This window comes from Mandrillus leucophaeus, unplaced genomic scaffold (assembly GCF_000951045.1).
Source record: "Mandrillus leucophaeus isolate KB7577 unplaced genomic scaffold, Mleu.le_1.0 Scaffold249, whole genome shotgun sequence".
Classification (NCBI taxonomy): domain Eukaryota; kingdom Metazoa; phylum Chordata; class Mammalia; order Primates; family Cercopithecidae; genus Mandrillus; species Mandrillus leucophaeus.
Window position 1 is genome coordinate 1523550 of NW_012102576.1, and position 15455 is coordinate 1539004.

The 15455-nt window shown below is 37.9% G+C and overlaps 1 protein-coding gene across 6 annotated transcripts in view; it reads right to left on the minus strand.

Moving 5' to 3' along the window:
- Positions 1-6299: 6299 nt before the first annotated feature.
- The window catches only part of CLEC7A (C-type lectin domain family 7, member A), a 14902-nt gene continuing 5746 nt past the window's right edge, over positions 6300-15455 (minus strand). The window contains exons 3-6 of one of the 6 annotated variants that reach the window (XM_011983338.1): positions 15099-15236; positions 13819-13970; positions 11793-11911; positions 6825-7188 (exon numbers count right to left, since the gene is read on the minus strand). In XM_011983338.1, coding sequence (XP_011838728.1) covers positions 7056-7188; positions 11793-11911; positions 13819-13970; positions 15099-15236 — 542 coding nt within the window. In that variant the 3' untranslated portion in view covers positions 6825-7055. Of the gene's footprint in view, positions 7189-11792; positions 11912-13818; positions 13971-15098; positions 15237-15455 lie in introns of all 6 variants that reach the window. The other 5 variants (XM_011983339.1, XM_011983342.1, XM_011983340.1 and 2 more) reach the window with 5 other exon arrangements.

The following is a 15455-nucleotide window of genomic DNA, read 5'->3' on the forward strand; positions in this document are numbered from 1 at the left end:
TGGTGGGCGTGGGCTCTGCGGCCCCCGCATTCGGCGAGGCAGGTAGGCGCCTGCTGGGCTTGATCAGGGTCGAGATCCCTCTGGGCTGCGGGGGTGTCCTGGCAGGGTGCCACAGAGTCCCATGGCAACTGCCAGTGAGAGGTGAAGCCCGCTGGGCTTCTGGGAGGGTGGGGACTTGGAGAACTTTTCTGTCTAGCGAAAGGTTTGTAAATGCACCATCAGTGCTCTATGTCTAGGTAATCAAGTGGGGACTTGGAGAACTTTTGTGTCCAGCTAAAGGATTGTAAACACACCAATCAGCACTCTGTGTCTAGCTAAAGGTTTGTAAACACACCAATCAGCCCTTTGTGTCTAGCTAATCTGGTGGGGACTTGGAGAACTTCTGGGTCTAGCTAAAGGACTGTAAACGCACCAATCAGCACCCTGTCAAAACAGACCAATCAGCTCTGTGTAAAACAATCCAATCAGCTCTCTGTAAAATGAACCAATCAGCAGGATGTGGGTGGGGCCAGACAAGGGAATAAAAGCAGGGCACCAGTGGCAGCAGTTGCAACCCGGTAGAGTGCCTTTCCGAGGGATGGGGACTTTGATTTTTTGTTCTTTGTAGTAAATCTTGCTGTTGCTCACCCTTTGGGTCGGCAGCCTTTATGAGCTGTAACACTCCCTGTGAAGGTCTGCAGCTTTACTCCTGAAGCCAGCGAGACCCGGAACCCACCAGGAGGGACAAACAGTTCCGGACGCACCAACTTTATGAACTGTAACCCTCACTGCAAAAGGTCTGCAGCTTCACTCTTGAAGCCGGTGAGACTACGAGCCCCACCGGCAGGAACGAACAACCCCAGATACATTTAAACATCCAAAGAAACGAACAACTCCGGACGTGCCACCTTTATGAATTGTAGTCCTCACTGCCAAGGTCTGCAGCTTCACTTCTGAGGGCAGCGAGACCATGATCCCACGGGGAGGAATGAACAACTCCAGACGCGCCACCTTTATGAGCTGTAACACTCACCGCGAAGGTCTACAGCTTTACTCCTGAAGCCAGCGAGACTACCAACCCACCTGCGGGAACAAACAACTCCAGACACATCTGAAGGAATGAACAACTGCAGACGCGCCACCTTTCTGAACTGTAACGCTCAGGGATAAGGTCTGCAGTTTCACTTCTGAGGCCAGCGAGACCACGAACCTTCCGGAAGGCATGAACAACTCCAGACGTGCTGCCTTTAAGAGCTGTAACACTCACCGGGAAGGTCTGCAGCTTCACTCCTGAAATGAGGAAGACCACGGACCTACCAGAAGGAAGAAACTCCAGACACACCATCTTTAAGAACTGTAACACTCACCACGAGGGTCTGCAGCTTCATTCTTAAAGTCAGTGAGACCAAGAACCCACCAATTCCGGAAACATGACTTCATGGAGGGTCTGAATCCTGAAGCCACTGAGGAAAAGATCAGGGAGTACTTCGGCGAGTTTGAGGAGACTGAGGCCATTGAAATTCATTGGATCCAAAGTTTAACAAAAGACAAGATTTTGTGTTTATTACCTTAAAAAAAAAAATCTGTGAAGAAGGTTCTGGAGAAAAAGTTCCATACTATCACTGGAAGCAAGTGTAAGATCAAGGTGGCCCAGCCCAAAGAAATTTCCTGGCAGCAGCGGTATGGTTCTCGGGGCTGTGGAAACCACAACTGAGGTAACAAGGCAGCGGAGGTGGTGGTGGAGATGGAGGTGGAGGTGGAGGTGGAGGTGGAGGTGGAGGTGGCGGTCGCGGTCAGGGTAGTACAAACTACAGCAACAGGCAGTGACATGGTGGCCCTCAGAATACCTGCAAGCCATACTGAGACAGCAGCAGGAGAGACCAACCAATCACACACATGCTGTGTTTGGATATGGAGTGAACACAATTATGTACCAAATTTAACTTGACAGACTTTCTAGGCTTGTCCCATGTGCATCTTATTTAAAATTTTCCACACGGAAATCACTCTCTTGTTTACTATTTCCAGAGCTCTAGTTATTTAGGCAGCGTGTGGCATCTGAGAGGCTGGAGGGGCATTACTGGCTGATTTTTAGTACCAGGTCCTCCAGAACAAAATGGCAGTCTTTGCTTCCTGTTGCCGCATGCTGCAGCCTGGACCTGTGGGCCCTGGTTGTACAGAGTATATTGTATCTCAGGAAACCAGTGTCACCTTTTAATTTTATATTATTTATGTCATACACTGCCAGTAATGGAAGGGTTAATTTTACTGTACTTTTTAGTACCTTTGGGGAATCTAATGTAACATATTTTACACGTGTCCTGATTTTGCCACAACCTGGGTATCGAAGCTATCCAAGCATTTAAAATAAAACATTAACCCCCCGCCATAAAAAAGCCAAATACTTAACATCCAACTGATCTTTGTTGAAGCATGCAAAAACATAAACCTATTTAATAAATGATGCTGAAAAGACTGGCAAGCCACATGTAGAAGAATGAAACTGGATCCCAATCTCTCGCCTTACACAAAAATCAACTCTAGATGGGTCAAAGACTTAAATCTAAGAACTGAAACCATAAAAATCACAGAAGGTTACATTAGAAGAACTCTTCTGGACATTAGCCTATGCAAAGAGTTTATAACTAATACTCCAAAAGCAAATGCAACAGAAATGAAAATAAATAAATGGGACTTCATGAAACTAAAAAGCTTCTGCACAGCAAAATAAATAATCAGAGTAGACAACCCACAGAATGAGACAAAATATTTGCAAACTATGCATCCAACAAAGGACTAATATCCAGAATCTACTAGGATCTCAAATCAGTAAGAAAAAAAAAATCCCATCAAAATGTGAGCAACGGACATACGTAGATATTTCTCAAAAGAAGATATACAAACATGAAACAATGCTCAACATTACTAATTATCAGGGAAGTGCAAATTAAAACTACAGTGAGATACCATCTTACTCCTACAATAATGGCTGTTATTAAAAAGTCAAAAAAAACGATAGATGTTGGCATGGATATGGTGAAAAGCAAATGCGTATACACTGCTGGTGGGAATGTAAATTAGTACAACCTCCATGGAAAACAGTACGAAGATTCCTTAAAGAACTAAAAGTAGATGCACCATTCAATCCAGCAATCCTGCTACTGGGTATCTACCCCAAAATAAGTTGTTGTATATGGAAAAGACACTTGCACATGTATGGTTATAGTAACAGAATTCACAATTGCAAAGATATGGGACCAACCTAAGTGCCCATTAACCAATGAGTGGATAAAGAAAATGTGGTATATATACACCATGGAATACCACTCAGCCATAAAAAGTAATGAAATAATGTCTTTTGCAGTACCTTGGTTAGAGCTGGAGGCCATTATTCTAAGTAAGTCAGGAGTGGAAAACCGAAAACTGTATGTTCTGACTTACAAGTGGAAGCTAAGCTATAAGTAGGCAAATCCATACAGAGTGATGTAATGACTCAGAAGCAGGAGGTGAAAAGGGAGGGGGAGAGATTAAAAAAACTACATATTGGGTACAATGTACACTACTCAGGTGACTGACAGGTGCATTACAAACAGAATTCACAACTATATAATTCATCCATGTAACCAAAAACCTCTTGTACCCCAAAAGCTATTGAAATAATACATAAATAAAAATAAAAATACCTTCCTGTTGCACAGTGCCTTGTAAGAAGTAGGAAATCAAAAATTGTTTGTTTGCATTGGGTTGGATATCAGAGAGCCATATAAAAGAGAAGGTAGTCAAAATTGCGAAGATGAAGTTATGTAAAGCCCATATGTGACTAAAACAGAGATAGAGGGTTAAAAATTACAACAGCTGGGATCAGAAAGAAAGGCACTTAGGAGGTGCCTGTAATTATGATTCTCATAAAATAGCAATTAGAACTATTTACCAAGCTTCGGTTATTCAAGTATATTACTAATAATTTTTGATAATCAACCTATAGTAACATTTATACTACTTTTCCTTGAAAGTTTTTTTTTTTCAAAAATAAGAATATTTTTGACTATCAACTGTATGGCAAGTACTATTCTCAGACTCTTGGATACATCCATGTACGGCAAAGCTGTCAGCCCTTTTAGAGACTATATTCTATGGGGAAAAACAGATGATACATAAGAAAGATAATAAGTATCAGTCTGGTGTAAAAGTAATTGCGGTTCTTGCCATTACTTTCAATGGCAAAAACCGCAATTTTGCACCAACCTAATAAGTAAATAGTACAGTATATTAGACTATAATAAATGCTATGGTAAATAAACAGAGGTAAGGGAGATGAAGAATGTAGGGAGAAAGGGTTGGTAACTTTAGAGTTATCTGAGTAAGTATCATTAAGAAGCTCATGTTTGTGCAGAGATGGGAAGTAGATGAGAGACCACGTCCTGCAGCTTTGTCAGGTAAGAATCATTCAGGTAAAGGAGATAAGAATCACCAGTACCTTGAGGTGGAAGCATGCCTGACATGGTTGAGAAACAACAGAGAAGCCAGCGTCCTGAGTGCAATGAGTAAAGATAAAGGAAGTAGGAGTTTAGCTCAAAGAGGACCAGAATATGTAGCTTCTTATAGGTAATTACAAAGGTATTTCATTTTGGAGTGGTTTTGTTTTTACTCTGAGATACATGAGAAGTTGATGAGAATTTTCAGTAGAGAACCGACATGATTTTATTTAAATGTAATGGCCTCACTCTGATTTGTTTGAAAATAGACTGTAGAGGACAAGGGTGAAGGCTCAGACACTACTTCAAAAATTATTGCTGTAATCCAGACATGTGAACATGGTGGCCCCTCAGCATGTCTCCTGGTGTGATCATTACTCATCTCGAAATTAACTTTTCAACTGAGGTTCAGCTAGCAGCTATTTCACTTTTTCTGTCTCTTGGAAAAGTGTGTATGTTTTCTGTTTATTCACATATATTTCCATATAAGCTGTGATATAAACGTATCTCAACACGTCAGGTACTCTTTGTCTTGCACAACCTAGAGCAATCTTACTTTACACCCTCACTTTCATGATAACTCACGTCATGGGTTAGGTTGCCTGGCCTGTCCTAGATTAGTACAGCTGGATCTTCAGCATCCAGTTATTTACCTTGATTACCATAATTTCTTGACTCATTCACTATATCCTGAGGACCTGGGAGGAATGAATCAAAGCAAAACCAAAATTAAAATACTAGGTATCTCTTCCAAACTCCATCCTAAGCCTTAACTACTTAAAACAGTTAACCATACTTATGTTCTCAGCCTGATCTATCTCTTCCTTTTCTTTTATGTTTATTATACATTACATCATTTATTTATTTATGTATTTATTTTTAATTATACTTTAAGTTCTGGGATACATGTGCAGAATGTGCAGGTTTGTTACATAGGTATACATGTGCCATGGTGGTTTGCTGCATCTGTCTATCTCTTCCCTTTCTACATTTTTTTAAATAATGAAAACACAAATTTGCATATTAAACAACAATAGTAAACCTCACAAAAATCTTTACCTTCTCTTAGGTGTTTTAAATTTTTTAGATCTCAAATTAATGCTTTAATATCAAAATATCTACTGTAAATATCCACTCCACCCATACCAAATTCATCATCATTTTTGGGGAGAGGGCAAATTGTGATAGGGATTGTGACACACAGGCACATAATTTAGGGGCCAGGGGTTTTTTAATAAGAGGTTTTTTTATTGAAATGAAATGCACATAACATAAAAACAGCCATTTTAAAGTGAATAATTTAGTGACATTGGTACAATTTCTTTTCACATATTAATCAACATTAGAGGACTATAAATGCCTCACCAGTAATATAGAAATATCCATTGGAAATAAAAATAGCACCAGTGGGAAAGTATGAAAAAAAATAAGACAAATCAGCACATCAGGAAATACAGTTTCATTCCAATAATACCATTTTACAGTAATTAATGAAAAAAGTCAAAATTATAAAACAGTACATCACAAAACTAATAAAACATGTTTCATATTCCAAAATGTTAACACTTGTTCCAATGAGACTGGTTACTTTTTTATATTCATCATCAGATTTTATGTATTTCTATGTATTTTTGTATTTAAAAAGCAGAAAACTTTCCTATGAGAGCAGTTTCCCTACAATTACATATTATACAAGATTCTATTAGAGATACGGCAGACGTACTCTCTGGGTTATTTAACTGATAAAGAAAAAGTAGGAGTTCCTGCTTTTTAAAGATGATAATCATAATTATGATCAGATCAATGAAAATAATAAAATTGCTCTGATTGTGGTGAAGATTTTTTCCCATTTCTTCATTTAGCTATTCAGAAATATATTTCACCCTCAGTTCATATCTGATATACTGCTAGAAGTTGAGGGTCAAATCATGGCAACATACCATGCGCATCAATGGCATTGTTGAGCACAAAAGCAACTCTGATGGAGCCAGAAATTAAGACTTGCTTATGGTTTACCCCAGGTAAATGCCAAATCAATGGCAGAATGAAAATTCAAGCTTGGTGCCAGGTGTGGTGGCTCACGTCTGTAATCCCAGCACTTTGGAAGGCCAAGATGGGCAGATCACTTGAGCCCAGGAGTTCAAGACCAGCTTGGTCAACATGGCAAAATCCAGTCTCTACAAAAACACACCAAAAATTAGCCTGGTATGGTGACATGCACCTGTAGTCCCAGCTACTTGGGGGGGCTGAGGCAAGAGATGGCTGCAGTGAGCCGAGATTGTGCCACCGCACTCCAGCCTGGATGACAAAGTGAGACCCTATCTCAAAAAAAAAAAAAAAAAAAAAAAAAAATTCAAGCTTAGCTGCCCTGATTCCATGTCTAGGGATTTAGCACGTAGAACAATAACACTGGCCTACCTGTAGGTCGACAAATACAGAAATCACAGCCTCTCCCTTCAATTTCTTGGTTAAGATTACAGTTTGCCAAGCTCACTAAACATTTTCTGCATTTATTTTGACCTCAGCTGTTACTCTTCTCTGTTCCTTTTTCTGTCCACCTTACTAGCTCACATATTTCTCTTTCCTCCTCCACTCTTCCCCTTACATTGAAAACTTCTTCTCACAAATACTATATGAAGGCACACTACACAGTTGGTCATAAATGACTGATACATGAATCCATACACAATTTGGAGATGGGTTTTCTTGGGTAGCTGTGGTTCTGATCTGAAATCTGTTAAAATAGAATACAGTGAGGTAATTAGAACAAATGTTAAAGAATACCGTCTACAGGACGCTCAAATAAATTAGTAAGGATATCGGTGAAAAGATTTTTGAAGTGTTTCTATTATTGGAAAAGGAAGCTTAAATCTAAATTGTTGTGAATCTCAAGTGGTTAAATGAATAGTCTCCATTATTAAGGCAGAAAAATAACTTAATTTTTTCAAGAAATACTACTAGCTGCATAAACTTAAAAAAAGTTCCTGACAAAGAAGGAAAATTATTTAATATTCTATAAAAAGTTCTTTATATATCTTTCAGCCTATTACTTAAATGTTTCTTTATCAAACAACAGTTTAATGAAATTATTACTGGATATACTTAATGAATAGACCAAGCAGAAGTATTAATGCTGAAAGGGATCTAGAACTGAAAAAGAATCAGAGATGCCCAGGCCATTTAAAGGCAGCGCAAACAACTCTGCATATTTTAATGTATCCTGGAAGGAGAATTACATTACAATACAATGCTTGATAGTTATGGAAATCAGCACTGGTAAATAGAAGTATGGTCCTGTTCAATTCAGTCTTCAGTCTCCTGAAGCAGCAGTGTTAATTAGTCAAGCTCAAAGGGCATCACTGAGCCTCAGTGCAAAAGCTATGACTTGGCACTCTTTGTCCTGGGTATCTATCTCTCCTTCTTGACCCTGAGGTTGGAAGACTGAGAAAACTTTGCTTTAGAGATGACTAAGGCTAAGATTAACTACTTAGATTCAGACCTCAGGGAGAACTCTGACCAGCATTATTCCTTCAAAATTTCCCTTGATCTCTAAGTGTTTTGGGGGCATAGACACAGCTAGATTAAATAAATGCCACCCAGAAAATCAAAGACTAGTAACATAAACATATCAAAATGTTAACTTGGGCCTGCTTGTGATTACAGAAAGAGTCCTCTAGCCATACATTTAAAATAGCAAAAGAAAATTCAAGACAAACAAGTGCTATAAAAAAGTAGAAAATACATTTGGCTGATTGTTAATAAATTCACTGTACATAGCCTAGTAGAAGTAAAACAGTTAAGTGATTATACTCGGCTGTTTGTACTGTTCACACTATTGGGTGAACAGACCTGGTGGTGAGAACAGAGGCAAATGAAAAAACACTTCAAATTAATTCTGCAAAGATTTTAAGATACAATGTTAACAACTCTATAAAAAGCAATCTGACATAAAAGAAAACTAATCAACACAAAACAAAAATAGGAAAAAAAAACAGAAACAGATACATATAGGAAATTGGAATTATTAGACACAAGCTAAAACAACTATGGTTAGTGTATTCTGAAAGTTAAAAGATAATACTAAGAATGTTGGAAGAAAAAATAGAAGTATAAGTGTTGAAATAATAGATTTGAGAAAGAACCGAACTAAAATTATAAAACTGAAAATGTCACCAAACAAAATAAAAAACTTAATAGAGGCATTTAACAGTAGATTAGTCACAGATGAGAAAAAATAGATGAACTGGAAGATATGTGAAAGGTAATTACATAGATTGGAGCAAAAAGCTAAAACAGAATGAAAACACAGGAAAAAGCAAAAGAAACATATAGGATGGTGTCAACGGGTCTGTAATGAATGTAACTGAGATTCCAGGAGAAGGGAAAAAAGATGGGTCAAAGCAAAATATGAAGCAAGTATGGTTGAGAATTTTTCAGTAACATGTATTACCTTCAAACAGATGACCTCTCAAAAACAACAATAAAAAATAGAAAATAGTGGAATAATATATTTGAGTGGCTGAGAGAAGAAACAACCAACCTCTAATCTTATACTTATTGGAAATATCAGCCTTAAGAAAAAATACCTGAAATGTGCAGTTGGAAAGGAAGAAAGAAATAAATAAAATCATAAATATGTGGGCAAATTGAAATGAATACTAGTGCATAAATCTGCTGTGCACCACCATTTCTAATTTTTGTGTGTGTGTTTTTTTTTGTTTTGTTTTTTGTTTTTTTTTTGTAGAGATGCGGTTTCACCATTTTGGTCAAGCTGGTATCGAACTCCTGACCTCAAGTGATCCGCCCACCTCGGCCTCCCAGAGTGCTGGGATTATAGGCGTGAATCACTGTGCCCGGCCCAAGGGCTATTTTTGTTTGTTTGTTTTAGACTGAGTCTGGCTCAGTCACCCAGGCTGGAGTGCAGTGGCGCGATCTCAGTTCACTGCAACCTCCCGGGTTGAAGCAATTCTGGTGCCTCAACCTCTGAGTAGCTGGGATTACACGCGCAGGCCACCACACCTAGCTGGAGGCGTAGCTGTAGTCCCAGCTACTCTGGAGGCTGAGGTGGGAGAATCACTTGAACCCAGGAGGCAGAGGTTGCGGAGAGCCAAGATTGCACCACTGCACTCCAGCCTGGGAGATAAAATAAAAATAAATAAATAAAAATAAATACATTAATATAATAGCATATAAATGGAGGAGGGAGTCAACAGAGTAAAGGAATGCTCTATGATTTTTATATTGGTCAGGAAGTACATAAAAATGTCAGTTAATATTAGTCTTTGATGAGTGAAGTATACATGTGTAATTCCTAGGAAAAGTACTAAAAGATTAGTAAAAGAGATGTAAAAGACACGAAAGAGCACATTACAAATGAAAAGAAAAAAAAAATAAGAAAAAGTGTTAAATCAGTCCAAAAAGGAGGAAAGAAAGGGAAAAAAAGTAACAATTCTACAACTTTATGTGCCTGATAACACGGCTTCAACACATCGAATCAAATGTTTACAGAACTATAAGTAGAATCGCAGCAGAAGATTTCAACACAATTCTTTTCATATGGAAAGAGGAAGAAGCACGTAAAAATCAGAGAGCTACAAGCACGTGGAGCATGTTCTCTGCTCACAGTGGAACTAAGCCTGAAACCTAAAACAAAGAGATAACTGGAAACACGTATGTTTGTAAATTAAGAAATACATTTCTAAATAACTCCGGAGTCAAAGAGCAACTCACAGTGGAAATCAGAAAGTATTTTGAACTGAATGACAATGAAAATACATTAAAATTATAGCCTTTAAATCTACATACTTGAGATAAAGGAAGGCTTAAATTCATGAGTCAAGCACCCAATACAAGAAGTTTGAGATGGAATAGCAAATTTAAAACAAATAAATTAGGTCAGGAGATTGACACCATCCTGGCTAACACGGTGAAACCCCGTCTCTACTAAAAATACAAAAAATTAGCCAGGCGTGGTGGTGGGAGCCTGTAGTCCCAGCTACTTGGGAGGCTGAGGCAGGAGAATGGCATGAATCCAGGAGGCAGAGCTGGCAGTTAGCTGAGATCGCCACTGCACTCCAGCCTGGGCAATAGAGCAAGACTCTGTCTCAAAAAAAAAAATAAAATAAAAATAAATTAGATGGAAGGAAGTAATACAGACTAGAATCAAAGTTAATGAAAGAAATAATAAAAAGAGGCAGAGTCAACAAAGTCAAAAGTTATTTTCTTTGAAAAACTAAATCAAACCATACTCCTACTGAGATGAAAAAACACACACAGGTGTGCACACACACACACTAATAATAAGAACTTAAAAGGGACATATTTCATATTCTGCAGATATTAAAAAGCAAATGAATGACAACTGCAGTGACAAAGACCAACACATAATAAGGAATAATGTATAATCGTGCGAATGTGAAATACGTTTAAAATATCTTTTTAAAATGCAAAATGTGAAAATGTGGTTGCTTTTTAACTTAATAATATCGCTCATTAACTACGTACAAGACACTGTGCTAAATTATTTTACTTTTATACCCATCTCACAATTCTAAGAGGAAAGTACTCTTTCTTTCTTTCTTTCTTTTTTTTTTTTTTGAGTTGGAGTCTCACTGGAGTCTCACTCTGTCATCCAGACTGGAGTGCAATGGTGCAATCTCAGCTCACTGCAACCTCCATCTCCCGGGTCAAAGCATTTCTCCTGCCTCGGCCTCCCGAGTAGCTGGGATTTCTGGCAAATGCCACCACACCTGGCTCATTTTTTAGTGAAGATGGGGTTTCACCATGTTGGTCAGGCTGGTCTCAAACTCCTGACCTCAAGTGATCCACCCACCTGGGCCTCCCAAAGTGCTGGGATTACAGGTGTGAGCCACGGCACCCAGCCAAGAGTAACTTTCTATTCTTGTTTATGGAAAATGAAACTCATAGAGGAAAAGTGACTTATCCCCAATGTCACATGATCAGTGAGTGGGGTAATCATTAACCCAAACTGAGGTCTGGCTTCAAAGCCCATGTTCTTAACCAGGGGGTTACACTGACTGACAGTGACTGCACCTTGCCTGGACAACTTCAAACATGTTGGATGCCTCCCTGGTAAGAAAACTAGAAAAACAGCTGTGTTGATGCTGCTAGATGGCCTCACTCCTTTTCACTCTAAGGTTCTCCTCATCTTTCTCCTTGTGTCGTAGCTCACTATTTCTCTTCTTCTATATCTTTCTCTCTCTCTTTCTCATATATAGTCAGCAAATCAGGTTCTTAACTGCTTGACAGAGGTTTTCATAGATGAGGTGGAAACCTCTCTGAGAAAGAGGATGAAGCATTGTCTCTCCAAACACTTACAGGTTAGAAGAGAATGTTGATCCATCCTCCCAGAGCCATGGTACCTCAGTCTGGGGCCGAGAAAGGCCTATCCAAAATGAATTATCAGGTTGGGAAGACACTTGTTTTACTATAAATCCCTGAAACAAAACATATACAAATATATAACAGAGAGAGAGAGAGAGAGAGACCATTATCATGGACACTGAGAAAAAGACAGCTGATCGAATCACTTTGGTAAAGAATGCATGCCTAACCTGACATCAACCTGTCATTGAATGTTTCAAAAGGCCTATCTTATTTATTTAAAGTAATTATCATTTAATTTTCCAAAAGAATAGATTTATAATGTGAAGATTGTACTGCCTCCATTCAACCTATCTGACAAAATCCCAGATGACAGGCCCCCTAGGCAGTTTTCATGGATGATTAGCCATTGTCTTCTCCAATTGAAGAAATAAATTGATGCTACTTTTGTTAAGAAATATTTCTCAGAGTTAGATAAAAACTTAAAAATGATTTAGTCCAACGGCATATTTTATGAATAAGTAATCTGAGATTCAGCGAAGATATCTGAATTGTTTACAAATCTCTAACAATTTATTTTCAATTATAGGCTGGCCTAAAAGTCAGATAGACTTGTAACCCAATACTCTTTCTTTGCCATACATGTAGTTCCATTAACTTTAATATAAATTATTACTACTGAGTAAGGCATTACAGAAACAAAAACAAAATGAGAATAGTGAGAGTAGATGTAGAAGTTATAGACTGGTTTAGATTTATAATGTAGAATGTTTCCTGTAAACACCTTCTCGTACCTCATCTAAGCTCTACCCTTCATTCAAGTGCCACTTTTTCTGAAAACTTCTTAGGAACACGGGGATCTCTTTAAACTCCTATAGCATTTATTGCCAATGCCAGATATTTAACTTTTAATAGCTTCTGAGTTGCTTTTTTTTTACTTAAAAGATTGCATGTGTCCTGTGATAGCAGGGTTATTTTTTTTTTTTTTTTTGAGACGGAGTCTCACTCTGTCTCCCAGGCTGGAGTGCAGTGGCCCGATCTCGGCTCACTACAGCCTCTGCCTCCTGGGTTCAAGCGATTCTCCTGCCTCAGCCTCCTGAGTAGCTGGGACTACAGGCATCCACCACCACCCCTGGCTAATTTTTGTATTTTTAGTAGAGATGGGGTTTCACCATATTGGCCAGGCTGGTCTTGAACTCCTGACCTTGTGATCCGCCCGCCTCAGCCTCCCAAAGTGCTGGGATTACAGGCGTGAGCCACCGCGCCCGGCCAGCAGGGTTATTTTTTAACCCTCTTTGCCTTTCCCAGTATCTTGCAAAGAGTAAATAATTTCTAAACATATATTATCATTGTTGCCATTTTCTTGATAATTATGATGACAAGGAGGAGAATTTTCTACTTCACCAAATTTAACAATTGAAATACAAATGCACAAAAATGGGTAATGGCCTGATTATTGCAGTCATGCATACATGGAGTGTGTTTGAAAGGATTTGTTTTAAGGTGAAACACAATTTTTTTTTTAATTAGTTAAAAATAAATAAATAAAATTAGTTAAAATAAAAATAAAAGTATATACTATGCACTTTATGTGCTTAAGGCATGCTATGATTATAATTATAGAGATATTAAAAATGACTTTTGGCCGAGTGTGGTGGCCTCCACCTGTAATCCCAACACTTTGGGAGATCAAGATGGGCAGACCGCTTGTGCCCAGGAGTTTGACACAAGCCTAGACAATATGGAGAAACTCCATCTCTACGAAAAATACAAAAAAAAAATTAGATGAGCATGGTGGTGTCCCCTCTAGTCCTAACTACTCAGGAGGCTAAGGTGGGAGGATCCCTTGAGCCTGGGATGTCGAGGCTTCCTGGTACTCCAGCTTGGGCAACAGAGTGAGACTCTGCCTCAAAAAAAAAAAAAGACTTCATTTTAGGAAAAATTGTCATTACCTGGAATCTCCCTCTATTTTCCTTCTGGATACAGACCACAGATAATTACAACAGAAGTTTACACTTACCAATTCCTTTGAGCTGTCTATCTTTATGAGATTAGAGCCCAGTTGCGAGCATTGTCTTTTACTTCCATCCCAGGAATTTAGTGATGGGCTGAATAGGTAACAGCTCTTCTCATATATAATCCAATTAGGAGGACAAGGGCTGGAAAGAACCCCTGGAAATAAAAGATTAGTACCATGAGGTTCATAGCACACCAATTCACTCTTTTAGTATGAACACCATTCATCTTAAGGACACTTATGAAAAAACCAATGAGTTGCCATTATTATATTTCATTTTCAATTCAAACTACAGTGATATGATTTTACAGATGAGAATACATTCAAATCTTCCTATTCATTTAGAATTTAAAAATGAATTAGCTATAAATAATATTTTAGACAGCCAGCTATCCTTTTTTTCTTGATTTGTCTTCTATTCCTTCTAATTTAGCTCAAAACTACCTTTCTCCTTAATAACTCCTTAAAATAATTCTACTCACAATCAATCATTGAGGTACACAGCAATTTCATATTGCTACTTAACTTATTTTATGATGTAAGATCTACTTTAGAATGTGACTTTCCAAATGAAAAAAGTATAGGTCAGCTATTCATATTACACACTATCTCTCTTATATGTTATTAGCTACTTAATAAAAATACTGAGGAGGTATGGGTCCAGAGATGAAAAACTGAAGTGAAAACATTAAGTCATAGTCAATTATGATGCAATTAGAAGTAAAGGTCAAGTATATATAGAATTGTAATTAAGTAAATGAAATTATATGATTAAACAAATTTGATGAGTTTTTGGGAACATGTGTATTAGGTCTACCTCTTTTGTATATTTTTAATATAGCTTCTTTATTCTTGGCAACATTTTCCCTTCTTTCCTTTCTCCCTGTCATTCTTCCTTTCTAATGTCATATTTCCTATTCTAACTGTATCGCATTAAAAATATCAATTCTGTAAGGGGAGAGAACACTTTTCTTTTATTTGTATCAAATTATATGATCTCCTGTAGATCTAAGCACATAGCCAGTGATAAATCGGTTACTGATTTTAAAAATTAATAAAGTCCAATTTAGAACTGTTCAGCCATGTGCATAGAGTACTTATAATTTCACCTTATTGTATATATGACAGGGATATATTACACTAAGTTAATACTAATATGTGTGCTTGCCTTAAATGTACAATCATTGAATCTAAGCATATTTTCCTTACACCCCTGCCCCAGGCCTCAGCACCAACAATTAACCCTCTTGAATCAAGATTCCATCCTTTAACTATGCCCTTGCCTGTGGTTTTGACAGCTTTGGTAGGAGTCACACTCTCTTCTAAAGGTGATTGTGTGGGTTGACTGTGGTTCTCTTTATTTCTTGATGGAAAGTAGCCATTCTCCAATGAGTTGCTTCCTGAATTGGGTCTCCAAATAGCTTCATATACCAACAACAATAATAGCGACAGAAAAAAAGTCATTCTTCTATGTTTGAAAATGAAAATCCCGAAACCCATATGTTATTGGAATAAAAGAATACATTATTGATTAATGATAAATAGATGATATATTGCTGTGGAGAAGTAAAGATGATTGATAGAATAGATGAAAAGAAATAAATAACTTTCATAACGGAGGTATAGTTAAAAAAAAAAAA